General features: G+C 43.6%; 1 protein-coding gene across 8 annotated transcripts in view; it reads right to left on the bottom strand.

Moving 5' to 3' along the window:
* The window catches only part of SPATS2L (spermatogenesis associated serine rich 2 like), a 139125-nt gene that overhangs the window by 58437 nt on the left and 53476 nt on the right, over positions 1–27212 (bottom strand). For 7 of the 8 annotated variants that reach the window (XM_084817046.1, XM_084817055.1, XM_084817026.1 and 4 more), the window contains 3 exons: positions 24902–24963; positions 22308–22416; positions 3264–3313 (listed from right to left, as the gene is read on the bottom strand). In XM_084817046.1, the coding sequence (XP_084673172.1) occupies positions 3264–3313; positions 22308–22416; positions 24902–24940 (198 nt within the window). In that variant the 5' untranslated portion in view covers positions 24941–24963. Of the gene's footprint in view, positions 1–3263; positions 3314–22307; positions 22417–24901; positions 24964–26111; positions 26306–27212 lie in introns of all 8 variants that reach the window. The other variant, XM_084817001.1, reaches the window with a different exon arrangement.

The following is a 27212-nucleotide window of genomic DNA, read 5'->3' as shown; positions in this document are numbered from 1 at the left end:
GGATTCCACAGACTGTTTTTTTACCGGGGGATTTGCTCTAATTTGCATTAGCACTACTGTGCATTAGTGCAAGTGCACATTAGCGCTAATGCACACTTGTGCAAATGCACTAATCTGCATTAATTACAACAAGCACAACAACAATGAAATTCTGGTTAAAAACATCATTCTGTCAATGAGCGGACAATGGAAGGAAAGATACCTGACAATCCGTGAAAGACAGACAGAATGGGTTTAACAAAAATCCAAACATTCCATGCTGTAAGCCAAAATATCTGGGGGCCACATGTTGCTCACCTCTGGTCTAGGTAGAGGACTGCCCCTGTAAGATATTCAGGATGGAGCAACGAAGATGAGACCAGACCTTTCCAGAAATGGGATTTTATTGACAAAGTAAAGCAAAATTACCATTTACAGGTTAGCTATTGAAGGCTGTCTCAGAGAAGGGAGGGGTAGAGGGGAATGAGAAACGTGATGGCAGCAGAAGCTGCATGGTGATGCTTCAGCTTGCAGGGAAAAAGGAGGAGGGCTGCAGCAGTGGAGGCTGGAAAGGTGGCAGGAGAAACAGAAATACCATTAATTCCTTATATTTTGTACAAAATGGGGGGGGGGCAGATGAGGTATCCTTGGTGGCAGAGCAAATCCAAAAAAGGAGACTTCCCTTGGCGGTGGCAAGGTTTTACTATGTGGAAACTACTGGACGTGGAAGTGCAGAAAAGGGGATGCCAAACCTGGGATTCCAGACTGAGTCAAGCTACATTTATTCCAACAAGGCTTCCTCTGGAATTACCTTGAATAGAGATGTGACAACTTGGGAGGGGGGATTAGACAACTGGGGAGGGGGGAATCCAATTTCCCCCTATTTTTTCCCAGAGCTTTTGAGAATATTTTGGGGGTGGGGAATAGCTTCCCCCCATATTTTTCTAGTCCTCCCCTTTTTTCGTGGTCTTCTTTCCAAGCTGTCACATTTCTAACCTTGAAGTTTAGAGGTCCAGAGATACAAGAACAGGAACTAAGCCAGACACTCAGGAGCTGGCTGGATTGAGTTCATCTCAACAAGGCTGCTCTCCTGAAAGAACATTTGGAAAACGCATGGAAGACTCACTTGGTTCATGGAGTCTAAGACAGTTTTAGCCTTAGAAACAAAGATTCACAAAAGAGTGGGGTGGTCCTGGAATGGATGACTTCCAAGTGAACCAAAGAAAGAGGATGGTCTTTCCCTGTGTAATAAAAGGAGGGGTGGGGTGGCTACAGTACTTTTCTGGAAGGACACTTGAAATCTCAGGGCTCCCAATAGCCAATTGATAGGTGATACAGCATTGCCTTGATTGAATTAGGAAACAGGGAGAGAGTAAACAAGAAATCCTACAATGGTGGAGGCACTCCCTTGTCCATTTCAACAGATGGCTCTGGTGGGAAACTTCTAGCACATTTTGTCCTAGCCTGCAAGATCCTTTGAGCACACTTTTCCAGAAAAAAACAGAGACCTTTGAGTCACGGTGCCTGTGAGAGGAAACACAATGGAGGTAGCTAGTGTCCTCTGGCAATTTGGACATCACACAATATCAAAGATTACAGATGCAAGAATCAGTTATGTTTCTGAATCCTGGCAAAATGTGCAACATAGAGACTGGCACCAAGATGCTTTACTGATGTGTAGAAGTAGATCTCTGCCACTGTGCGAGTCCCAGCCGCGCCTGGGTAGAGATGAACAGCATGGATACTGAACTCCAGAACTGTGCTCCTGAACCTTGGACCTAGGCTAGCCCATGACATGCCTGATAAAAGGGTTTAAAGATGAGAATAAGACCTGAAGATGATGCTATAATATTCTGTCATCTCCATCTGAATGTGCATGCCTTCAATGGTCCCTTAATCTTTATGCAGCCCAAAACAAAATAGCTGGGCACAAAATTAGAGACCCATTTATGTTTTCTTATTAACAACCTTTAGGCCAGTGCCCTGAACTCAAATGATTAGCACATCTGGCATGAGAGCTTGTGGAATACCATCAGGACTAACCTGTTGGACCAGTCCAAAGGTCCATGGGATCCAGCATCCTGTTTCCAGGAAGGAGACAGTCTCTGGAAGAATTTACAAACAGGGCAGAAAGGCAGTAAGTCTGCTGTTCTTTGTCCCCATTATCTGCTGCTCAAGGGTATACTGTCATCTCTAAATATGTATTTATTTTAAGCATTTTAACCCCGCTCTGCAGCTGAAAAGGCCCCCAGGATGGATTACATAACATTAATAAAAATCAGTGGTGAGGGGGGAGGATGATACCCCAAAAGTTATTTCCCTAATAGGACAAATAGCAGGTGTGTGTCTGTTGGGGTGGGGTGGGGGCAGGGAGTCATATCAGGAGAACAGGTAACCCTCTTTCTCAGGACCACAGTCCCAATCCAAATTGGGGCAGGCAAGCTGCTTTTAAAAAAGAAAATGAAGAGAATGTCTCTTGTAGGTTGTGGCTACAACAGAAAGGGCCTCCTCAGTTGTAGCACCCCACTTATGAATTGCCCTCTCCAAAGAGGTTCACATGGTGCTTATATTGTTATCTTCTCGACACCAGCCAAAGGGCTTTCTTTTATCCCAGGCATTTTAGAGACCTATTTCTAGATTTTATGACTATTTTATTGATTCCTGTACTCTTTGTAGTTTTGTATTGTATTGTATTTTATTCTTTTAAATATTTGTATTGTATTTTATATTTTTAACTGTTTGTATGGCATTTTAGTCCTTTAACTGTTTGTAATCTGCAGAGAGAACATCATTATTGGGCTGATTTAAAATATAATAAATAAATACATGTCTGATCCTAAGGTAGTGTCTATCACTGCATATTGTTTCTGTAACTTCTAGAAGTTTATTATGCTTGCTATGAAGGAGTATGCCCTTTTCTCATTTAAGGGTCAGTTTCCAGTTAAAAGCACTCATGCTTATTAAATCTCCTTATTGTACCTTGAAGAACAGTTTTATGATCTCCATATGAATACTTTAATTATTCTGGAAAGGCAGTCAGTAGCAAGCTCAACCTGCAGATACAAAAACAGTAACAGCAAAGCAGGATTAAAAATGAAAGCACCTATTTGGTTTGAAGCCTCTTCAATGCAGGACTGGAACAAACCTGTTTACTATTGTAAAAAGAAGGAGAAAGAGAAGACGATGACGACACAAAAGCCTAGCAACAGAGATGCTGCTATGCTCTAACAAACTATGACGATAAAATGGTTTTAACAGCTTAACTCTCACTTAGAATCCCTTACCTTCTTTTTCCCGGTCATATTCCATTCTTTTAGAACTTGAAGTGCACTGCCTGGAGTAGAGGGGCAGAAAGATAAGAAGACTTCAGCAAGTGTTCATATATGATAAAGAGCAACACTGGTACCAGAGTAGTACCCCTTCCTCCTAGGTTGGTGGCCATTTGCTGAATTTATTTTTATTTGTTTTGGCCAGTTGTCCGATATTTGGAGAAAACATTATATTGCTTCCTTGGCTCTTCTGTCTGCCTTGAAACATAACCGGTTATCATCTGTCCAGTTATTTGCAAACTGATTCAAGCAAGCACAGAATGTAAGCAGGTGCTTAGATTTAAGGAGCAGAGTAGAGTGACGGACCCAGTTCACATGTCGCCAACATCCCACAGTTAACAGACCAGGCGTGGGCTGTTGAAAATCCAGCAGGAGCGACCGTACGTGCTGGTTCCTGTGAGCCTGTCCCCTCCCACTGTGATAAACAACCCAGGCTCTCTTCACATCTGTCATTTTATCCCACTCAAACCGGTCCTTTTGATTCTGGATCCTTTCCGGGATTTAGGCTGGCCCTATATACAGGCATCTCTCATAGCGCTTCCCTCCGGTCTATGCCTTTTCATGGCTGCACAGAAAAATCAGGACAGAAGGCTGATTATTGGTTCCTGTAACATGATTGATGGCTCCGCCTGTCCCTCCACTCCTCCAGCAGGAGGGACGTCAAAAGGCCTTCCAGTGACTTCAAAGGTGGAGGGAACCCTCCTTCCAGATACGTTTGCTCAGGTCCTCATGGTGCTTCCAGAGGAGGCTTCCCATCTACTGGCTTTCTCCCCCACCTCCCCACGCTGTTGTTGCTCTTCCCCCTTATTCTGGCTTACCAATGACCCTGTAAAGTGGGCTAGAAGAAGAGAGAGTGGCTGGCTGGCTTCCCAGTCCTACGGATGTTTTCACAGGCATGAGTGCAAGTCCATTCAATGGCTGTATGCACATACATGCCAACCCTGTGCAGATGTCTGCCCCACCTTCTTCCATGCCATCCTAGATGGCTGCCACTCGGAAGACATGAATCAAAGGAGTGCCTCCTCCCTGGCATGTGTGCAAAGGAGCAGGGGTGGGGAGTCTTGCTACTTGTGCTGTACTGTTTCCTCTCAGCCCCCAGGAAATCTATGACTTACTTCTGAGTAGACATAAGATTGTGCTGTACGTCTGCAACCCTCGGCATACTTACTTGGAAGTAAGCCGCGCTAAACTTAATGGGGTGCTCTGAGGACGTTGATTCTGAGCTTGGCAGGATGGGGAGGCATTTTACCGTCTTTCCCCTCCAATCAAGAAATCTGCTCAAGCATTTACATGGCAGATATGTGATTTGAATCAAGGAAAGTCCTCAGCAAGACTTGAGCGGAGGCAGGAGTCGCCCTCCAACCATGTACCTTCCCCTCCTTGGAAGGAAGGGAGAGAGCACAGTGGGTGGGAGATTCCTGCCCTTGCGCCTGTCAAATCTGCTTGGTCTCCTTCCGTGCAAGGAACCCTCCTGCCTGTTCTTCCCTCCTTGCCAAGAGGATGCCTGCTCAGGATCCCCCAAGTGCAACACACCTTGCAGCCCATCCTCAATGCCTTCATCATCCTGACTGCACCCCCAGCAACTGAAAACAAATGCCCACAGCCACCCAGAAACAGGTTTCTTCCTCAACAGGAGAATTTCACAGGGAGGTTGTGGCACTCCTGTTCCATGGGCTGGAAAAAATACCACATCTTTTTGGGGAAAGCATGGGATAGGCTGGGGAAAATGGCAGGAGACGTCCTGGAGGTTAACAACATCATCTAAAGAGCCCGCAAACTTCTGAGAGACAGCCATCTCAATAGCAGGATAAAAGCTCCGTCTTAAGAAGCCCTCAGCGATGCCCTGTCCCTGGTTTGTTTTTCATGACAACTGAACCTGGAACTTTGGGTTGTTGGGGGGCAAACAACACAGAGTTTGAAGCCATTATTGTTGACGACTTGAGAACTGGGTCTCAATATTCTTTGCCTTCTGACTATATTGACATCAACCACAAAGAGCAAAGACTTTTCTAAGATGGAACCACCTTTTCAAAGTGTTCCACCTGGCGTTTAGGATGCTAACCTGATTTTAAAAAATCTTCTTGTTTTGCCAGGACCTTGGGAGTGGAGGTGTTTTATTCTGGATCTGAGGAACACTGTTCCTTTGCCCCAGCAGCCTCCACCTCCTTAAATTGTTTTCCATCTAGCAGAGACTAATCTAATTAACAGCACAATCTTATACATGTCTACTCAGAATTAAGTCTCACTGAATTGAGTGGGACTTGCTCCCAGGTTGCAAGTCCACCTCAGATGTCCTGCATTCCATCTCAAGACTGACAATCTTCAGACTTTGACTTCATGCCCAGTTTTTGTTTCTCTCAATCCACCAACCTTACTGCTTATTTAACGTAACATCCAGCTTGAAGAATAGTTCTGGAGAACTTGAAAGATCTCTCACTATTTTGTAACATTTTGGTTGGTCCTAATAAAGAACGCTACTGTGATTTTTGGACTCCCCACCCCACACGCCACCAACTGAATCAACACAGCTACCTTTTATATGCTTCTGGGTTGTATTTTTGGGAGATGTAAGTATGTATGCATATTTGAATTGATAGGACACTTTTCTGCTCAAAGGATCCTGTAGCAGCTTACCACCTTTTAAAATAATTTTACCTAGACGATATAATCAGTGGTGGTGTAGTGGAGGCAGAGCTCACAGGGATGCAGCACTTTTTTATTAGGTGGGGTGCTGACATCATCTGCCACACCCCACCCCTCAGAATACTCTGTTCCCTCTTGAGTTCAGCTGCAATTCTCACAGTAACCCGGGGTGTGGGGGATGAATTTCCCCCCAAACTGCGAGAACTGGTTTGTTGATATGGATCAACACAGCTGAACTTTTGGACTCTCCTTGGAGGCGTGGCTATGGGGACTGTCATGATGAGTGCCTGCACTTCAAAATTTACCACTGCAGCACTGATAATCAGTAAATAAAAACAAGAACAAGACACAGCAACTACATGTCATTTAAGTCAAAGCTTAAAGCCTCACTGATAACAGCAGGACCCACACACATGCAACCTTCACTGGGTAGCACTCAGAGGCTTGGATCCTAACTAAGCATCTGTGAATGGAAGGAGTCCTTCTGTTCATGGATGGGGCCGAGATCCAGCACAGGCTCCTGCTGATGGAAAGGCAGAGGAAGGCCATTCCCTTGCAGCTCTTCCCACCCTCCACCCTTGTTCTGAAGGGTACCCCATCCCTCCAGAACAGTTTTTCAGGGGCAGGAGACTGCAAGGAGAAGCCAAAATTGGTGGATATCACCTCCCCTGCTTCTATTGGCGGGAGCGTCCATGAACACAACTCCATGCCAGGGACTCTTCCACCAGCAGGAACAAACTCAGGATCCTGACCATTCTGTATATGGCATATACTATATGATGTCATATGAAGTGTGAATAGTGAGTAATAAATGTAACATGATGAAATCTCAGGAGCCATAGTGGGGCTGAGTAAGAGTTCTAGCTGCCAAGGACTGGGGATTCAGTGCTTTGCATATCTTCTTGCATTTTCCCATAGCAAGGAGAAACACAGTCCTCTTTGAAACCAAAAGTAGATATTATAGAGTCTATATCGCAAATTGCTAGTTATAAGCGTAATGCTACTGTGAGGTATATTTTACTCAATGCATTTGGGCCACCCAGGCCATTTCTATTTGTTTCAGAATAGCCTGCGGTTTTTGAATTAGCTCTTAAAACCAGGTTTAAGGAGTGTTCTGGGCCTCCTGTGGTTTTAACAGGATTTCCTCCATTTGTGAGAAAAACACAGTACAAAGGATTTGTTACAAATCAAAGGAACAGGAGTTTTAAATGAGAAAAAGCAAAATGACCAATGTTACCCTTGCAGTAGAGGTGTGTGATTTACACCCAACTTTTCTATAAGCCTTCAACAATCTCAGTTGGTCTGAGTGCGTTTCTAGTAATTTTGATTTGGTCTGTTATGAAAGACAAGGGGTGCTTCCGGATGGAAGGCCCTGGTGCTACCAATCAAAACCCATTGTGCAGGTATTCTATCTTTTCCTTCTAAAGTGATTTTTTTCTGGTAAAAAAAAGATGGATGGAACAGTGAGAAAACATGGGAGGGCTACAAATTGAAGGTCATCTGGGTCCCCTGTACAATTCCTTGAATGAGGCAGGGAAACTGCACAATAGAAGCCTTATCTGGAAGCAGCCCAGGCCTATGGGCAACATTCACAGTGAAGCTCAGGACTGTTTCTGCTTGTGTTATTCATTGCTGTCTCTCTGTTGGGAATCATCTTCTGACATCTACTGAAAGAGAGACTTTAACAAATAATACTTAGCATTTCAATTTGCATTTTTTGTTCAATGTAAACAAGAGGAATGGTAATTTAAGGAGGAGAGGTTTGGACAACATTTAAAAGTAACCCAGGCTTATACCCAGGCCAATTAAGTTCAGATTTAAGACTGTTTAGTTAGTTAATGAATCACCAGCTTAACTAGATACTGAAATCCTAATTAAAAGGTATAATAATGAAAAGATGTGTGTAGTTAACATGATAACCCCAAAGGGATCTAGGGTAGTGAAAGTGTGACATTCCTTAACGTGAACCAGAGGTCCCTCTTATCAGGATTTGAAACCAGGGTTAAGAGGCAACCTGGTTAGGATTAACTGTGGTTGATGCTGGGGCTAATGTGGCATTTAAACACAGGTGGTGACGGATCCACTCCAGTCCAGAGAGGAAATGGGAGGGTCTGGGGGAGGAAGCACTTCAGCTTGTGCCCTACTGAAAATCTCTTACAGTGCAATCCTATACTTTAAGTTCAATGGGACTTGCTGCTGGGTAAGCGTATAGGATTGCAGCCTTAACCATGGTTAAGAAACTGGGAGCACTTTTTGCATCAGCCCCTAATGGTCTATGCACAATGCTTATTTACGTGAAAGGCATTGTGCCAAAGATATCAAACTGAAGGAAGCTACACGCTTCCTAGCATGTGTGCTGAATGTACACTGGGGTTTACAAACATGTAAAGTGTGGACAAGATACATGACATGCTGTAGCACATGCCTGTGTATATGTGTCTGGGAAATTTGATTGGGCTTTATGGTTTGGATCCAAAAGTATCTTATGTGGAAAGCATTTCAGTTCACACAAGGCAATCCCCCCAATTCTGCCAATTCCCCTGTCACTGCAGCCCCCCTGCCCCATTTCGTGCCCTTCCTCCAGAGAGTCTCTCAACTCCCAAGGTTGACTTTTGAGGGAATGTGGGGGAACAAGAAAGCCCAACTTCATAAGCAAAGTTTCCCCTGCAGGTCTCTGAATCTACCCTTAGATGTTTCCTGCAAGAAACCCTTGTAAGCTTCTGTTGTCATGTAAAGTGTGGAGCTGCCCTAATTGAAGGGACAGACAGGATGCCAGCTGTAGCTGCAGTTCTCTGAGTGGTCATCTGTGCATTCACACACCTGCATGGAGCCTCGATTTAGGAAAACTCTATAATGGAGGAGTTTTGGTGGGAACCCTTCCCCACCATCCCAGGGCACATTCCCCTAGCAGGTTTACGCTTATTCTCTCAGTTCCTTGTGACTGACACTGTAGCCTCAGAACTAGGGATGCTGGAGAAATTCAAGACGGATTAAAATGAGCTCGGATTTTTAAGAATCTGACCTGCGGAATCCGCCACGGAGCGACTCCCTCAGGCCCTGCGGAGTCCGTGGACTTTCAGGTGATTTTTTTACTTTCCCAAAATTTACGCATCTACATCCATAGAAAAATATGTAAGTTTCTGCTGAGGAAACGTAGAATGGAATAGGGGACAGTACACTAGATGTTGTGTACTGGGGTAAATTATGTAAATACTTACTGTAGTTCTTAACGTAAGTATTACATAAATACTTACATAAATATTTACATAATTATTTCCGTATTTTTCTGCATGACGAAAAAAAATATTTGCATCTGTCTGTGGGTGGATGACAGAATGAAAGGGACCTGACAATCCGCAAAACACAGACGGAGCAGATTTTACACAGTCCGTACAACCCTACTCAGAATTGAGAAGAAAAACTGTCAGCACCCAATATCGAACTCAAGTATGACACCAAACTGGGGACAGTGGGTGGGTTGTGTGAATGCACAGATGACCACGCAAAGAACTACAGTTACAGGTAGCAACCTGTCTTTCTTCTTTGTGGTCTCTATGCATCACACATATGGGTGAGTAGCAAGCTCACTTATAAGATGATGGGTCGGTGTCCTATTGCAATACAGAAGAAGCAACAGCATGACCAAAAGTCCAGTCAGCTCTAGCCCGAACATTCAATCCGTAATGTCTAATGAAAGTGGATGGTGTCAGCCAGGTTGCTGCACAGCAGAGCTCTAGAATAGCAACCCTTCTGTCGAATGTGACTGATGTTGCTACCACACAGGTAGAATGAGCTCAGACTGGGACATACAGTTCGAGTCCAGCCAGCTGATACAATAGCTCAATAGTACTGATGACCCAGGAGGTGAAACGCTGAGCTGAGAGAGGCGGGCCTTTACACTTTCCACCATAGCACACAAAGAGACAAGGTGAAAGTCGAAACTGTTCAGTCCTCGACTTGTAAAAGGCCAACGTGCATCAATTATCAAGCGTGTGCAACGTCGACTCCAATGGTGTACATGGAGAAGCAAAGAAAGCAGGCAAAACAATAGCCTGATTCAGATGGAAATCTGACACAACTTTCAGCAAGAAGGCAGAATCAGGCATGAGCACTACTTTATCTCAGTGAAAGGTGAGAGAAGGCTGGTCTACTCTGAGCACACAGAGTTGGCTGCATCCCTGCATTGAGCAGGGGGTTGGACTCGATGGTCTTATAGGCCCCTTCTAACCCTACTATTCTATGATTCTATGAGTTCACTGGCATGGCGTGTTGATGTAATAGCCACCAAAAATGTCACCTTCCAAGAGAGAAGGCACAAGTCTGTAGTTGCCAGTGGCTTGAAGGGCTTAGATGAAAGTGCCTTCAGCAACACAGAAAGGCTCCAGCTTGGTACCATGGAACGGACTGGTGGCACCAGGTTTCTAATCCCTTTTAGAAATCTCTTCGCTGACGGATGCGAGAAGGCTGAAAAGTCCTCAACAGGAGGGTGAAAAGCAGAGACAGCAGACAGGTAAATTCTTAAAGATTATAATTTGAGTCCTTTTCAAAGAGAGAGAGGAAAAACTAGAGTATTTTGTGCAAAGAGCACCAGAGTGGGTGGAAACCCTGAGTGAGAGCAAATGTGGAAAAAGCAGTCCATTTCCTCATGTACGAGTGCTGGGTAGAGGTTTTACAAGCGGCACCGAGGATTTTCTGCATCGATGCTGGGATCGGCTCAGTCTCTAACACCCAATCCTCCATGCAGTCAGGCGGAGAGTCACTAAGTCTGGTTGTTGCATCCAACTGTCCTCCTTGGTGAGAAGGGACGGATGCAACAGAAGATGACGGTACTGACCTTGCACCATCCTGAGCAGCGAGGCAAACACGGTTTGCAGGGCCAAAGAGTTACATTTGGTACAGTCTGTCCCAATTTTCACTAGAACCCTGGTGATCGGTGGGAAGCAAGGGGAAGGTAGAACAGCATTCCTTTCCATTTGAGAATAAAAGTGTTCCCCCATGAACCCGCACTGTGACCTGCTCAGCTGCAGAAATTCTGGCACTCAGTATTGGCTGGAGTGGTGAATAGGTCCATATGTAGTGTGCCCCAGCTCTGAAACAGAGTCTTCAGGACTGATCTGTCCAACTCCCACTCATGGGAGGTAAGGCAGGTCCAGCTGAGCTTGTCTGCCAAAACATTGTCCACACCAGCAACATGAGTTGCGACCAGTCCAATCAGACAAGGTGAACACCAGCAAAAAATCTCCAGCGTTAAGAGTGGAAGCGATGTCATACCTCCTTCTTTGTTCTGGTACATGATGACCACTGTACTGTCTGAGGTGACCTGGACCAGTCTGCCCACTAGATCCTGCTCAAATGGCTGAAGGGCTTCTTTCACTACCCTGAGCTTTAGGAGGCTGATGTGTTGACTCACCTCTGTGGCTAACCAATGTCCATCTACTGTGAGGTCAAGCAATGAGCTCCCTATCCCGAGAGGGATGCATCCATACTTACTACTCGGGATGGCGAAGGTGGAAGGCATGCCTACCGAAAGGTTGTGTGGTACTGTCCACCATTGTAAGGAGTTCCTGATGTTCTGCGGAAGTCACAGCTTGGTCCAGTGGGTGTCCTGCTCGGTATCAAAGTTGCATATGAGCCAATTCTGGAGGTCTCATATTCAACTGAGTGTAGAGGATACAGATGTGATTGCAGCCATAAGGCCTAGAAGACAGGGCTGTGCATGGGCACCCCCCCCCCCGATCTGAACTGGAGGCTGCTTCAGGGCTTCTGAAGTGGGCCTGATTTGGCTTGGGCTGATTTGGCCCCACCACCACCACCAACAACTCACTTTGGCCTACAAAGCTGAAGCGGGATTCGGGCATCTGAATCCCGCTTCGTCCCCCCCTCTCACGCTGCCCAGCCTCCAGCTCTTTACCTGGGCCCTTGTTCCATGTAGGGGGAGGCTGCCAGTGCTGCCAGGGGAGTCACCGGGAAAGACGCTGCTGGCGCTGCCCATCATAGCCCACCAACTGCCTGTTCTGCCCTCTTTGCAAGGAGGGAAGCATGGGTGATTGGCGGGAGGCAATGGCCAGAAATACAGGGAGTCACCATTTTAAAAATGTCTCCCCCCTCCCCTGAACAACAAGATGGCTACCAGTGCATGTCCAGATGACCCAGTTAAGGAGCTGGGGACTGGACGATGGCAGTGGTGGCGGCATGGCGGCTGGACCTCCAGATCATTCCAAAGCAACCTGATTTGCTTTGGGGGTCCTCTGTAGAGCCTGAAGCACCCCACTTTGACTCGAAGCTTGGGCTTCGGGCCGAAGCAGTGCACAGCCCTACTAGAAGATGTAGGATCTTGAGCACCAAGGTGAATTTGCAATGATTTAGCTCTGCTGCCAAGGAGATCAGCACCTTCATTTGATCCCGAGAGAGAAACTTCATGCCAAGTGGGAGTCCAGCAATGCCCCAATGAACTGCAGAGTTTGGGTAGGCTGTAGGTGAGATTTCTCAAGATTGAGACAAAATCCCAGGTCTTGAAGGAGCTTGCAGGTCACCTCTATCAACCACAGAAAATGGTTCCATGTCGACACCACCAGCAGCCAATTATTGATATACAGTACACTTTGGATGCCTCACATCCAAAGATGGGAACAGACCACTGCCATGCATTTAGTGAATACTCTCAGAGCAGTGGCAAGGCCGAAAGGTAGCACCCAGAACTGGTAGGTGATGGTACCAAAGATTAAGTGGAGGTAATGTTGGTACGATGTTTCTATGGTGATGTAAGCATTTTTGAGGTGGATAAAGGCAAGCCAATCTCCTTTGGAAAGAAGAGGGAGGATTGACGCTAGGGAGATCATACAGAATTTCCTGGGTGAAATGTAAAGATTCAGCTCCCGTAGATCCAGGATTGGCTCCCCCCATCCTCCTTCGGCACTGTCCTCCATCCTCCTTCAGTACAATGAAGTACCTCGAATAGAAAGAGTCCTGAAGTTGTACGTATGGGTCAGGTTTGATTGCTCCCTTCTCGAGTAGAATCATAGAATAGTAGGGTTGGAAGGGGCCTATAAGACCACTGAATCCAATCCCCTGCTCAATGCAGGAATCTAAGTCAAAGCATCCCTGCCAGATGGCTGTCCAGCCTCGTCTTGAATGCTTCCAGTGTGGGAGAGCCCACTACCTCCCTAGGTAATTGGTTCCATTGTCATATTGCTCCAACAGTCAGGACGTTTTTCCTGATGTTCAGCCAGAATCTGGCTTCCTGTAACTTACGCCCATTATTCCGTGTGCTGTACTCTGGGATGATCGAGAAGAGATCCTGGCCTTCCTCTCTGTGACAACCGTTCAAGTGCGTGAACAGCGCTATCATATCTCCCCTCAGTCTTTTCTTCTCAAGGCTAAACATGCTCAGTTCTTTCAGTCTCTCCTCATAGGGCCTTGTTTCCAGTCCCCTGATCATCTTCGTTGCCCTCCTCTGAACCCTCTCCAGTTTGTCTGCATCCTTATTAAACTGTGGCATCCAGAACTGGACACAGTACTCAAGATGAGGCCTAACCAGTGCTGAGTAGAGGGGAACTAGTACGTCACGTGATTTGGAAGCCATGCTTCTATTAATGCAGCCCAAAATAGCATTTGCCTTTTTTGCAGCCACATCACATTGTTGGCTCATATTCAGCTTGTGATCTACAACAATTCCAAGATCCTTCTCGCTTGTAGTGTTGTTGAGCCAAGTATCGCCCATCTCGTAACTGTGCATCTGGTTTCTTTTTCCTAGGTGCAGAACTTGGAATTTATCCCTATTAAATGGCATTCTATGTAGTGCCTGAACTTTGAGGTGGAGGACCTGAGACATGTAATGTTTGGTGTTCTTGGACATAAACAGAACACTCTAAATATGAGGTTGCAAAGACAGCTTTTACTGAGTGGGTCACAATACAAACTTACATTCCCCCCATACAGTATCAGGTGTATCCTTTTATACCAATCAGTGTGACACTCAAATGAGTCCCCCCATACAACACAACCAAATACAAACACATATAATTACATCTCCCCTTTTTTCTTTCACTCTCCATATCCGTATCTTAAGAGGTTTTCTCACTATTCTTCCTCTAGATGTAATTATTAGTTTCTCCTCCAGCTCCATCTTTCTAAAACCATTCTGTTCTATATTCACACTTCCACTATTTTTGTTCCCAGTCTCCCTATCATGACTTTCCTCAGGCATCCTTTCAATCCTATGCAAATCCTTTCTGTTTCTCCTATACAACCTTGCATCCTGGGTTTCCACTACATATGATATGGGAGTTTGATGACATTCAATTACTTTTGCAGGTTGCCTCACTCCTCCTTTTTGAACAGTAACTTTTTATCCCACTTTTAATGGTGGCAAATTCTAGTTTAGTTGCTCAATCATAATAACATTTCTGCCTTTCCTGTCTCTTTCTTAATTGTTCTTGCACACTACTACATGAGACACTTTCTGACTGCAACAATTATTTTGCTATAGGTAACCTTGTTCTCAAATGTCTTCCGATTAGTAACTACGCTGGACTGCTTATCTAAAAAAAGGTGTATTTCTAAGATTTAACAAACAAAGATATGGATCTGTATTATCCAATCTACTCTTCTTTAAGATCTTCTTAACTGTTTGGTTAGCTCTTACAGCCATTCCATTTGATCTTGCGTAATACGGACTGGAAGTAACATGGACAAAATCCCATTCTCTCGCAAACAATCTAAACTCCCTAGAATTAAATTGAGGACCATTATCAGTTATTACAACTTCAGGTATCTCATGTCTAGCAAGTACAGATTTACAATGCATAATCACACATTTACTGGTTAAAGTTTCCAACAAACAAACTTCCACAAACTTTTAATAACAATCTACTATCAAAAGATATTCCTTCCCATGAAATTCAATAAATCCATTGCCAATTTCTGCCATGGTCTTTCCGGTACTTCATGAGGTAACATTGGTTCCCTTTGATAATTATTTCTGAAAGTTTAGCATACATTTCAAGACTGTATTAACGCTTTTATTTTCATACACATACCTGGCCAAAACATTGCATCTCAACCTCTTATTTTACTTAATTCAATTCCCAAATGACTTGCATGAATTAATTCCAACATTTCTTTCCTCAACTTTGGGGGAACAATTTGTCTACCATTCTTAAATATTAAACCGTCATAAACACCAGTTCCAATATGGCTTAAGTTCTTCAGAAATTTGTGTTTTCTTTTCTGACCATCCTGTCAAAATAACTTGCCTTTAATTCTTGCAAAATGTTATCTTCCAATGTTGCTAATTTAAATTCCTTACATTTCAGATCAGAAATAGCTAGACAAGACACCACCAAACTCACAGCAACATCAGCTTCTTCAGTACTGAAAACTTCTCCTGTCTTCATATAAACCCTTGATAACGCATCACCTATTTTTAACTCTTTACCAGGTTTACATACTATATTCAGATGATATTTCTGTAATATTAACAACCATCTCTGAATTTGTGGAGGAGTATTATATAATGATTTTTTTAAAAATAACTTTCAGTGGTTTATGATCAGTTTCAACTATAATCTCTCTGCCATATATATATATATATATATATATATGTGTGTGTGTGTGTGTGTGTATATATATATATATATATATATATATATATGAAATCTCGTACAACCAAATTCAGTGGCCAACAGGTCTTTTTCTATTTGTGCTAGGGGTGGACGAAAGTCACTTACCTGTCGTCGAAGCTTGTTTGCGGTGGGGGGGAGGCGCTTCGCTGCTCCCCCCGCGAAGTTCAAGCCGGGGGGGGGAGGCTTCCCGACTCACCCCGGCCGAAATTCAGGCCGGGGAGGAGGCTTCCCGCCTCGCCCGGCCGCGAACTTGAAAGTTAAAAAAAAAAATAAACGCCCCCGTGATAGGCTACGTGACGATTAATGTAGCCTATCACGGCAAATAGCGTTGCCCTTATTTTCGCCGTAGTCTACGTAAATGTTTACGTAGACTACAGCGACCAAATAAGGAACGGGAATGGCGGCTCCCTATGGGGGCCGCCATTATCCGTACGCGCTTTTTTTTTTTTTTAAAGTCACCCGTGATAGGCTACGTGATGATTAACGTAGCCTATCACGGCTGACTTTGCAGATCTAGCCGTGATAGGCTACATTAATCACGGGGGCGTTTATTTTTCTTTTTAACTTTCGGCGGGAAGCCTCCCCCCCCCGGCATGAACTTCGCGGGGGGAGCAGCGAAGCGCCTCCCCCCCACCGCGAACAAGCTTCGACGACAGGTAAGTGACTTTCGTCCACCCCTAGCACAAATAGAAAAAGACCTGTTGGCCACTGAATTTGGTTGTACGAGATTTCATATATATATATATATATATATACACACACACACACACACACATATATATATATATATGGCAGAGAGATTATAGTTGAAACTGATCATAAACCACTGAAAGTTATTTTTAAAAAAATCATTATATAATACTCCTCCACAAATTCAGAGATGGTTGTTAATATTACAGAAATATCATCTGAATATAGTATGTAAACCTGGTAAAGAGTTAAAAATAGGTGATGCGTTATCAAGGGTTTATATGAAGACAGGAGAAGTTTTCAGTACTGAAGAAGCTGATGTTGCTGTGAGTTTGGTGGTGTCTTGTCTAGCTATTTCTGATCTGAAATGTAAGGAATTTAAATTAGCAACATTGGAAGATAACATTTTGCAAGAATTAAAGGCAAGTTATTTTGACAGGATGGTCAGAAAAGAAAACACAAATTTCTGAAGAACTTAAGCCATATTGGAACTGGTGTTTATGACGATTTAATATTTAAGAATGGTAGACAAATTGTTCCCCCAAAGTTTACGTAGCCTATTACGGCTGACTTTGCAAATCTAGCCGTGATAGGCTACGTTAATCGTCACGTAGCCTATCACGGGGGCGTTTTTTTTTCTTCTTTTATTGGAATGGCGGCGGCGGCAGCCGGTCAAAAGACTGGCTGCCGCTCCCGCCCCGCGTGAACACCCGCCGAACCGCCGGCCGGACCCGCCGCCGGGAGGGACATTCGGCGAAGGTCAGTCCCGTCCCGGGGGGGGGGTGCGGGGGGGTGCAGAGGATTTCTCCCCGAAACTTGTTCGGGGGGCCGAACATGTTGGCGCTCGGCCCCCCGAAGTTTCGGGGAGAAAGTCTCCGCCATCCCTAATTTGTGCATATGATTGATGACACTCATTCATAGCCTTAGAAGCATATGCCACTGGTAAACTTCCTTGTAGCAAAACTGCACCTAATCCAGTACCACTAGCAACTACAGGTTCTTCAACACTATAATATCTCAACACAGGAGCTACTGTTGACATCTGATTTAATTCATTACATGCTTCCTCATGGGCCTTTGTCCATTCATACTCCACCCCCTAGACTAAAAGTTGTCTCAAATTAGTTGTCAATGTAGCACGATTGGGAATAAATTCAGTCAAATAATTAACCATGCCCAAGAATCTCTGTAATTCTCCCTTATTTTGAGGACTTGGCATTTCAACTATTGCTTCAACTTTAGTTCTATCAGGTTTTATTCCTTCTGCAGTTAAGATATTTCCCAAATGATTTATTTCAGTCGTAGAAAATTTGCACTTCTCTCTATTCAATTTTAAATTCTTTACTCTACACCTTTCTAAAACGTGCATTAACTCTTTCATCATGCTCTTGTTGTGTCCTTCCCTACATCAGGATATCATCAATAAAACACATAACTCCTTCTGATCCTTCAAATACTTGTTGTATTGCTCTTTCATATACTTCAGACGCAGATGAAATACCAAAAGGCATTCCAGTAAATCTATATCTACCAAAAGGTGTATTAAAAGTACATAATCTGGAACTTTTCTCATCCAGCTATATCTGCCAAAATCCATTACTAGCATCCAACACAGAAAACAATTTTGCACATGCCAACCTGATAGTAATTTCATTTACTGTTGGTAATTGAAAGTACTCTCTACAAATGGCTTTATACATATTCCTTGAATCCAGACAAATTCTTATTTGATCTTTACCAGGTTTATCCACAATCACTATTGAATTTATCCATACTGTAGGTTCTTCCACCTTAACAATCACACCCATTTGCTCCATTCTTCTAAGTTCTCTTTCTACCTTCTCCCTTAACATAACTGGAATTCTACATGAAGCATGCACTACTGGTGCTACCTGCGGATCCATTTTAATTACATACTGACCTGGCAAACATCCTAATCCCTGAAACACATCTTCATAATGCTTATATATTTCCTTTCCTTCCTTACTTCCTAACACATTTACTCTTTTCACTAACTCTAAATTAGTGACTGTTTTAAAACCCAAGATTGCTTGTGCTTCAAAATTTACTACTTGAAATTCTATCTCAAATTCTTTCCCTTTACATTTCATAACACACTTCACCAGCACTTCCAACCTTGTACCTGAAAAACGGCACAATCCTATTCAGATAGGCGGCCACCTCCAAACTCTTGGAGGTTGGTTCTCCAGGAACCGACCACGGAGCGCAGGCTCCAAGGTCGGTTCCTGGAAAACCAGATATCCTATGGCCGTCTAGCCACTGTCTAGCAGCCATAGGATTGCTCCCTAAGTAGCTAATCTTATATTTGATTTCTGTAAATGTTCACTCTGAAGACTTTTATACACTTAAGGAAATAGCATTAGCTTGTGCTCCAGTATCTATCTTAAACTTTACATTCTTATTCATTATTTTAAAATCTACAGTCCAGTCTTCTTCCAATTTATTAGATGTTAAAGTCCCAATAAAATATCTTGCACATCTTCTTCCTCCAGCATACGCATCTTCTTGTGAACAAACATGACATCTATGACTTTACATACCTTGGCATGATGATTAGGGCTGGATCTACACTTACCACCTTTTTTCACTTCCAATGAGGTTTCACCACCCGCCTTTCACACTACGTGGTACCCGCCTCGAATTGGAACCGGAATTTCCCACTTCCGTGCTCCTGCTTTCAATACCCTAATATCCCGGTATTTCCCCTTAATGTGCTCAGATTTTCCGCCTTCGCTACCGTATCCAGTCATAGTCCCCTCCCCCGCCTGTCCATATACGGCGGGGTTTGTATTTCCCTCCCATCCAATCACAGCTCTCAACGGCCCCATGTCTTCTTCCGGCTGATCGCATAGCTTCCTCAGCAGCCCCCGTTTTCTCAGCAACAAGCAAAGGGCTGGATGTACGCGCGCTTGTCTGATCTCGGAAGCTAAGCGGGGTCGGCCCTGGTCAGTAGTTGGATGGGAGACCGCCTGGGAATCAGGCTTCCTGCACTGAGCAGGGGGTTGTTCTATCCCTTCAAATGAGATTAAGTTTTACCCCCTCCTATCCCCCACTCCGGATGTTTGTTTTTTTAATTAAGGCATTATCCTCGCAGAATCGGGGCTTCTCCGCGATGCTTTTTTTTTCTAATTCAGGCATGATCTTCGAAGATTCGAAGTTGTGAAGCTTCACAACTTCGAATCTTCAAAGATCATGCCTGAATTAGAAAAAAAAATCGCGGAAAAGCCCCGATTCTGCAAGGATAATGCCTTAATTAAAAAAAACACAACCAGAGCGGGGGATAGGAGGGGGTAGGGATGTACGAAAGTGACTTACCTTTTGCGGATTATGTTGATGGGGGGGGGAGGTGCTCCGTCCCTCCCCCCAGAATCCTCGCTGGGGGGGGAGGCGCTCTGCTCCTCCCCTCTAGAATCCTGGCCGGCCAGCTGTGTTTCGCAGGGATTCTTCGCAGCCGGACATCTGGCCACTGGCTAGCAGGGACGCAAATGGCGGCAGCCGTAGCCACCGCCGTTTGCGTCCCTGTAGTCAGCCATGATAGGCTACGTAAATCTTTACGTAGCCTATCACGTCTGACTTAAAAAAAAAAAACACGCGCGTACGCAAATGGCGGCGGCTACGGCCGCTGCCATTTGCATTCCTTATTTTGGCCCGTCTTAGTCTATGTAAATATTTGTGTAAATATTTGCTATTTGCGTTCCCCTTATTTTTGCCGTCTTAGTCTACGTAAATATTTACGTAGACTAAGACGGGCCAAAATAAAGAACGCAAATGGCGGCGGCCGTAGCCGCCACCATTTGCATACGCGCGTGTTTTTTTTTTAAAGTCAGACATGATAGGCTACGTAAAGATTTACGTAGCCTATCACCTTTTTTTTTTTAACCTAGTCGTGATAGGCTACGTAAATCTTTACATAGCCTATCACGTCTTTTTTTTTTTTTTAACACGGGAAATGGCGGCGGCGGTGGCAGCTGAACTGCCGCCGGAGCCACCACCGGAGCCGCCGCCACCCGGAAGATCCACCCCAGGTAAGTCTCGTCCCGGGGGGAACCGCGGGGGGGCGGGGGGCAGACCGTTCCGCCACAGATTTTGGGGGGCCGAATGCACTGGCATTCGGCCTCCCCGAGATCCGTGGCGGAATTCTCTGACATCCGTAGGAGGGGGTAAAACTTAGTTTCATTTGAAGGGATAGAACAACCCCTTGCTCAATGCAGGAAGCCTGATTCCCAGGCGGTCGCCCATCCAACTACTGACCAGGGCCAACCCCGCTCAACATCCAAGATCAGACAAGTGCACACAGGAAAACAACACAGCGCTCGAGTGTGAACCGAGCTCGCACATTCGATGAAGCACTGCAACGGGGAAAATGGGTGAGTGTGAATAATCACATTTTAATGAGAGAGCGTTTAACCTGATGGGACACCGAATTCATTGTGATGGCAGGCGCAATATAGATCGGCCCTAGGTCTCCCACATTTTCTGCAATCTTTTCCATATGCAGGGGCATTGTCTACCTTATGGTTGTTACATCAAGAACAGAACTTTGAGCTTGAAGCAAAACTTGAAACAGGTTTCACAATCTTCTCATTATACATCTGAGTTTTCTTTCCAACACTGTCTTTGCTTTTCAAAATATCTATTTGTTTCTCAGCTGATCCCAGTCCTTTTAATTGCTTTACAGTCACTTCTTCTGCTGGACAAGTGTCCACAGCTTTTTCCAAAGTTAAATCAGCTTCTCTCAGCAGCCATGCCCAGAGATTACCTGATCTTATTCCACAAACAATTCTATCCTTAATCAAATACTCACACAGCTGGCTAAACTCACATGACTGTGCCAATAACTTTACGTCAGTCACATAAGAGTAAATAGGTTCTTCCTCATTCTGAGCTCTTGAAAAAAACATATGTCTCTCATATGTAACATTTCTTTTAGGAGCACAAGATAATTCAAACTTATTCAGCAAAATTTGTATCTTGTGCTTATCTGCTTCATCATCAAAATGGAAAGTATTATGTATTTCTCTGGCTGCTTCTTCTGCCGCATGCAGGAATAAAGCAGCTTGAAGCTTCTCACTTTTCTTGTCAGCTCCACTTGCTATACATATAATTCAAATCCTTGCCTCCATTTTCTCCAATTTTCAGTCACATTACCTTCAAATAAAAGCTTTTCTGGAGACTTCAACTGATCCACTTCCTTGCACTTCTGACACCATGTAATGTTTGGTGTTCTTGGGCATCAAGAGAACACTCCAAATACAAGGTTGCAAAGACAGCTTTTACTGAGTGAGCCACAATACAAACTGACATTCCCCCTATACAGTATCAGGTGAACCCTTTTATACCAATCAATGTAACACTCAAAAAAACCCATACAACACAACCAAATACAAACACATATCATTACAAGACGGAGTGGTCACACGCATCGCACCAAGAAGAGGGAGGGTATCGAACTCAATCTGGTAGCCCTTGTGGACAATAGAAAGGACCCATGAGCCCAATGTGATGTTGTGCCAGGCCAGATGATAAGGGGACAGAAGAGTTCCTCAGAAACTCCTCAGCTATGGAAGTTTCCAGAACTGAGGCTATGCGCAGGTGCAGAGTCCATATGTGTGATGCACAGAGACCATAAAGGAGAAGGTTCAACAAACAGTGGGGGGGGGGGACAAGCAGGAGAATGGAAAGGGCAGGATCAGCAAAACAGGTCCCACAGTATTTTGCAATCTGCTTCCTGGTTTGCCTACTGCTCTTGGCTTCGGTTGCTCGCCCCAATAATGTGAGAAATTGATGATAGTGTCTATACAGGGCTTGCTGTTTGGGCCTACATATGCTGGGTACCCGACTCTTTAAAATGAACCCTCTTGGCATGCTAACAAGGACATCATCATATTTTTAGGAAATGCTGAATATTCACGTTTTAGCAGGATACACTCATGATCTCCATTTCAATTACACAAACAATGAGACCTTAAAGCGTTTAGTATTACTTTCTGTAGTGTTAATGAAATATGAAAAGGATACAGACCATCCATAAAAGCTTGTACAGCCTTGTCTACATTGTTATCAAACTGCTGTAGCACCAGCACTATTTCATTGTTGCTTTTGTTGGGAACAATTGACCGAACTGCATTGATCTGCAAGGAAAAGAGATGAACACAGGCATCTTAAAAGACAGAAAAGGCCAATGCAAAACAAACAGGTTTAAAAAAGTAGAAATCTCTTGCAAATTCCTAATAGCGTTTTGTGCAAAATGGTCAAGAGGGCCTTAACTATGCTATCTGTACTATCATAACCAAATCATGTAAATAACAAATGAAAATTAGCTCCATTCCTTAAACTCCTTGTGCATTTCTAGTGTGTCCCCCCACGTTGATCTTAGTTGCAGTGTCCTCTTTTCTACATAGCAACTTCCCCTCTGAAATTGTTGCTGACATTTCCATTTATTTGCATCCTGTATGGTGCTTGTTAAGTCTTAACTGGTTTCCAGACAATGATACACAAGCACAGCTGTTAATGCATTATACACATTGTGCCAGCTTGGAGATGCTTTTGACATTTCAAATTTGACAGAATAGCATTTCAGTACTGTAAAAAAAATTCCAACAAAAAGAGATGTGCTATAACTCTTGTTTCCCTGCTTTCATTCAGCTCCCAACCATGCTGGCTATCATACCTCTCCAAGCATGCTACAGGAAGGGCAATGTGACAGGACTAAGCAAAATGCACCCAGAGGGCCACATCTAATCTTTAGAGCAGGGGTGCAGAACCTTAGGCCCAGGGGCCATATCCAACCCACCCTCAGTCCCAATCCAGCTCTCCATAGTTCCCCAGGTGGCCACACCCCTTTTCTCCCAACCACCAATCATTTGGTGGCTTCCCGGTTTTTGTGCAGTTTTCCCCATTCTAACAGGTTGAATTGCCTCTCCTAAGGTTTAGTTACAGGCAGTAAAAGCTTTAAGCTAAAACATGCTGGAAGTTAGCCCTGTCCACCACTGAAATATGGGCCACAAGAGCTTCTCCGAAATTGAACTGAAAGAGGTTCTGGGCTCCTGCTTTAGAGGCAATTTCCTCAGAATGGGCCCTCTGAGGAAGTCATTGGTGAAGAGTAGCTATCACCACAGAAGGCAGCAGCAGACAGCCACAGATCGAAGGGTTGCTAGAGTAGCTATAAAGCAGGGGTGGGCAACTCATGGCTCTTCAAATGTTTTGGCCTACATTGACTATGCTGACTAGGGCTGATGGAAGTTGTAGGCCAAAACATCTGGAGGACCACAAGGATGAGGAAGATAGAACAAAAAGAGAGGAGTCTAATGGCAATGGTCAGCCTTGCAATGACACGTTAGCTCTTCCTGTAGCTTCCTTAGTGGTGTTCCGTACTTGCTATTGCAGAAAAGTAGAACATTTCATTGTCAGCCTCTTATTATTAGCATTTTTCATAAGAAGAAATATGGGGATTTCCCCCAAGGTGCAGACATTTCTGACAGCAATTAGACACCCCCCCTTAGCCATTCTGAAATAAAGAAAAAATGCTATCTATTCTGGCATCAGTCACTATAGCTTGAAAGCCTGCTTGCCAAAATGAATGTGGATTTACTTTGATAGGAGTGTGTGACTCAGCCCAAGTTTTCAAAGCGTTTTGCACTAGAAAGCCATGCCAGTGAACCGTAAGTCATGTCCATCTATTTGTAAGCCTCCTACTCTGAATGAAATGTGTAGAATCTGGACTGGAAATTCAAAAGAATTCAAAGATTACTTCAAATATAATTTACACTGCAAGCCACTTACCTGGGCGTAAGGCCCACTGAATTCAATGGGACTTGCTTCTGAGTAGGCATGTATAGGAATGTGCTGTGAGTCACAATTGCATCTCCTTCTTTACATGGGCATAAAGGGAAGCAACAGTTCTCCTTGTCAAAGAAAACTTGTGAAAATGTCAGAAATCTGGTCAATTCTGGCCTTTACTGGTAATTCTCAGTATTTTAGGAGACCAGAAGAAATGTCAGAAAATTCTAACCTTTGACAGTAAAACTCAAGGCCACCAAATGTCCCTTGGCCAATAACCACATTCCAAGCTCATTTCACCCCTTTGCCCACAAAGGGCAGGATTTTCCATGCTTCAAGGAAAAGTCACCATTTAGCAGGCAACAACAGGGCGCTTCTAGAACTGTGATGAAATTAACTGCTTTTCGGCTATCTTCTTGCACGTATTACAGTTTCATTTAACAGCATTAAAATAATTCACAGTTCTTTTGATGGACACGATACGTCAAATATGTTAACATCTTCCTAAAATATGTTCTTTTTACTTTGGTATTGTTTAATTCTGGTAACAACTTCATCTTGACTCAGTTTTGCCCTACATTTTATGGTTACAGAGTTTTAGTTCTTTCCTCATAGACTTCAATATAGAGGGCAGGGCATCAGGGAAGCTGAGGTGTTTGGATGCAAAAAAGGGACAGGACTCCCGCAACCTTAATATACCATAATATGCTGTCCATATGGTATACTACAGCAGCCTTTCTCAACTTAGCAGCAATCCAGATGTGTTGGTTCCAGTGCATCTGGAAGGTTCCAGCTTGGGGGAAGACTGTACTATAGTATGTTAATTAGAGACCATACCTTTTCCTTGATGTTTGCTTGTGCGGTGATTTCTGCCATCTCCACTGTGAAATGAATAAGAGCTGCAAGTGCAATAAATAAATAAATAAATAAATAAATAAATAAATAAATATTACTTAGCTAGTTTTAATGCTTTCTTGCTATGGTCCTGTTCCTGCATTGCTTGAAATAAATACACTTTAAAATGCTTTGTATTGACAAGGAAATCAATCACATTTTTATATAGGATTTCTTTACACATTTATCTTCTTAGGGTATCAATAAAAATTATATTATACAAATGACAACAAAAAAAACTTAGGGCTAAACTACACACTGCGTTAAATATGTAGCATGCAGATGATCCTCACTTTCTTTTTTTAACTCCAAGTAAGTACATGGCCCTTGATCCAGACTGGGGCCACCATGAACAGGAAGGGGAGGTTTAAACCTTCCCACCTAGCCACATTCCCCCTTAAATCTGCCATTCTGCCCCTGGCCTGGGGGTAAAAAAAAGAGGAAAAAACCTCCAGTGGCAGCAATGGGAGGTGGGGATTTTTGTCTCATTATACAGGCAGGAAACGGCTGAGTGGGAAGGTTTAAGCATCCCTTATCCATGTGCAGTGGTCCCAATCCAGATCAGGGTCCTCTGAGCTTACTTGGAGGTTAAAAAATGTGAGGATCAGCTGCATGCTAAGTTTTTAATGCAGCGTGCAGCTTCGCCATTAAAAATACATTTAAAAGTAGTTAAAGTTTAGATTGCAGATTTAAAGCTTCAATACACTCAACAGAACTTACTTCTGAATAGACATGCACAGTTTGTGCTTAAAGTTTGCATCCTAAATGCTATTAGGAGTCAGGAATAAGATTGCCAGCTTTCTTTCTTTTCTTTTTTTACTGGTCTTGATCTTACTATGCCTTGACCAGCAACCTAATCTTCAGACATTAGAGTAATAATGCTCTGAAAAGATCCAACTGCTGATTTCTGCAGACTGAGCTGCTGCGAAGGACACAGAACCAAGTCAGGCCAGTTTTTTTCTTGGTCAGTTGGCAACCTTAGTAAAGAACAGTGGTTCTAGATACTGTCACTCCCCCCTCCCCCCAGAGGTGGGGAATAACTGCACAGCCATCACCAGTTCACCAGCAAGTGCTTCTGTTGTAGGAGAACCATTCCCCCTCCCCCAGCACTCAACCCATTAAATGCACTGGGTAGAAAATTGTGATGACTTGCAGTGGTTTTGTTGTGGGGATGGCAAGAGCAAATGAGGCTTCTGTCTTGCCCCACTGCAGCTGTGAGCAACAAGACCTAGCAAGGTATCAGGCTGGAGATCCGACAGCAACAGCATCTTCCAGTGCAGCAGGAGAATTACAGGTAAAAAGGATTTTCCGAGTTTCAACCTGGCAATCTCACCTGCTGCTCTCATTCTGAAACATATTACCAAATTAGAAAACAAGTTTGACATTTCAGAAAGCATGATTGTCATTAAAACAGTTTTTATTGGTATTCTGTTTTTAAAAATAGCATAATTTTAATCTGGTGTTTTAAGCTTTTTATCCTTTTACTGTTTTATCTCTTGTGTTCAGCGCTCCAAAATCTGTTCTAGATATGGAACGGTATATAAATATTGTAAATAAATAAAATAAATAATTAAAATAAACATATAGGTAGCTCACAGAATTCAGTGTATTTGTAAGAGGTGAGAGAGAGAGTAAATCTTTGATTGATAGTAACCTATGGTTCTTTTTCATTAAATAATATATGTATCATATAATACTAACTTGATTTCCTTTTGCAAAAGTAAAGGAGGCAACATTCACATTCAGCAGTTCCTCAATGATGATAGGCTCAGGCTCTAATTTTTAAATAACCAGCAAACAAACCTGATTGCAACAGGGGAAAGAGAGACTGCTACAGAAGACCTTTAGCTAAAGATTCTCTTCCTCTGAGAGCAAGCGGAGAGGAAGGTATACCATTCCATTTCATTCAAGCCCTGAATACTAAGTACACTGAACACAGTGTACATATAGAAAGCCTGCAAGGAAAAGCGTTTCAGGCTTTACTGTCAGCTTCAGAGCTTTGTCTCTTTCTTTTGCAGAATTTCATTCACTTTTCCCATTCTGAAATGTCACTGCATGCTCAGTCTTGTAGGATGAAAAGATAAAAGGAGGAGGGGAGCACATTTTATTTAAACAGGGTTTCACCTTCCAATACTGGTTTCCAAGCACAAGTTTCCTGACACAGGAAAATGCTTTCTATTTATTCCTTACATAGAAGGGCTGTATGCTTTCAAATGCTATGTTCTCATTCAAAGTCCACACCCTGGCATGGTGA

Source organism: Heloderma suspectum, chromosome 1, assembly GCF_057233095.1.
Source record: "Heloderma suspectum isolate Gila_16-S chromosome 1, 16-S_ref, whole genome shotgun sequence".
NCBI classification, from domain to species: Eukaryota; Metazoa; Chordata; class Lepidosauria; order Squamata; family Helodermatidae; genus Heloderma; species Heloderma suspectum.
The sequence above is the reverse complement of the archived record's forward strand: the minus strand, read 5'-3'. Positions and strand labels throughout refer to the sequence as shown.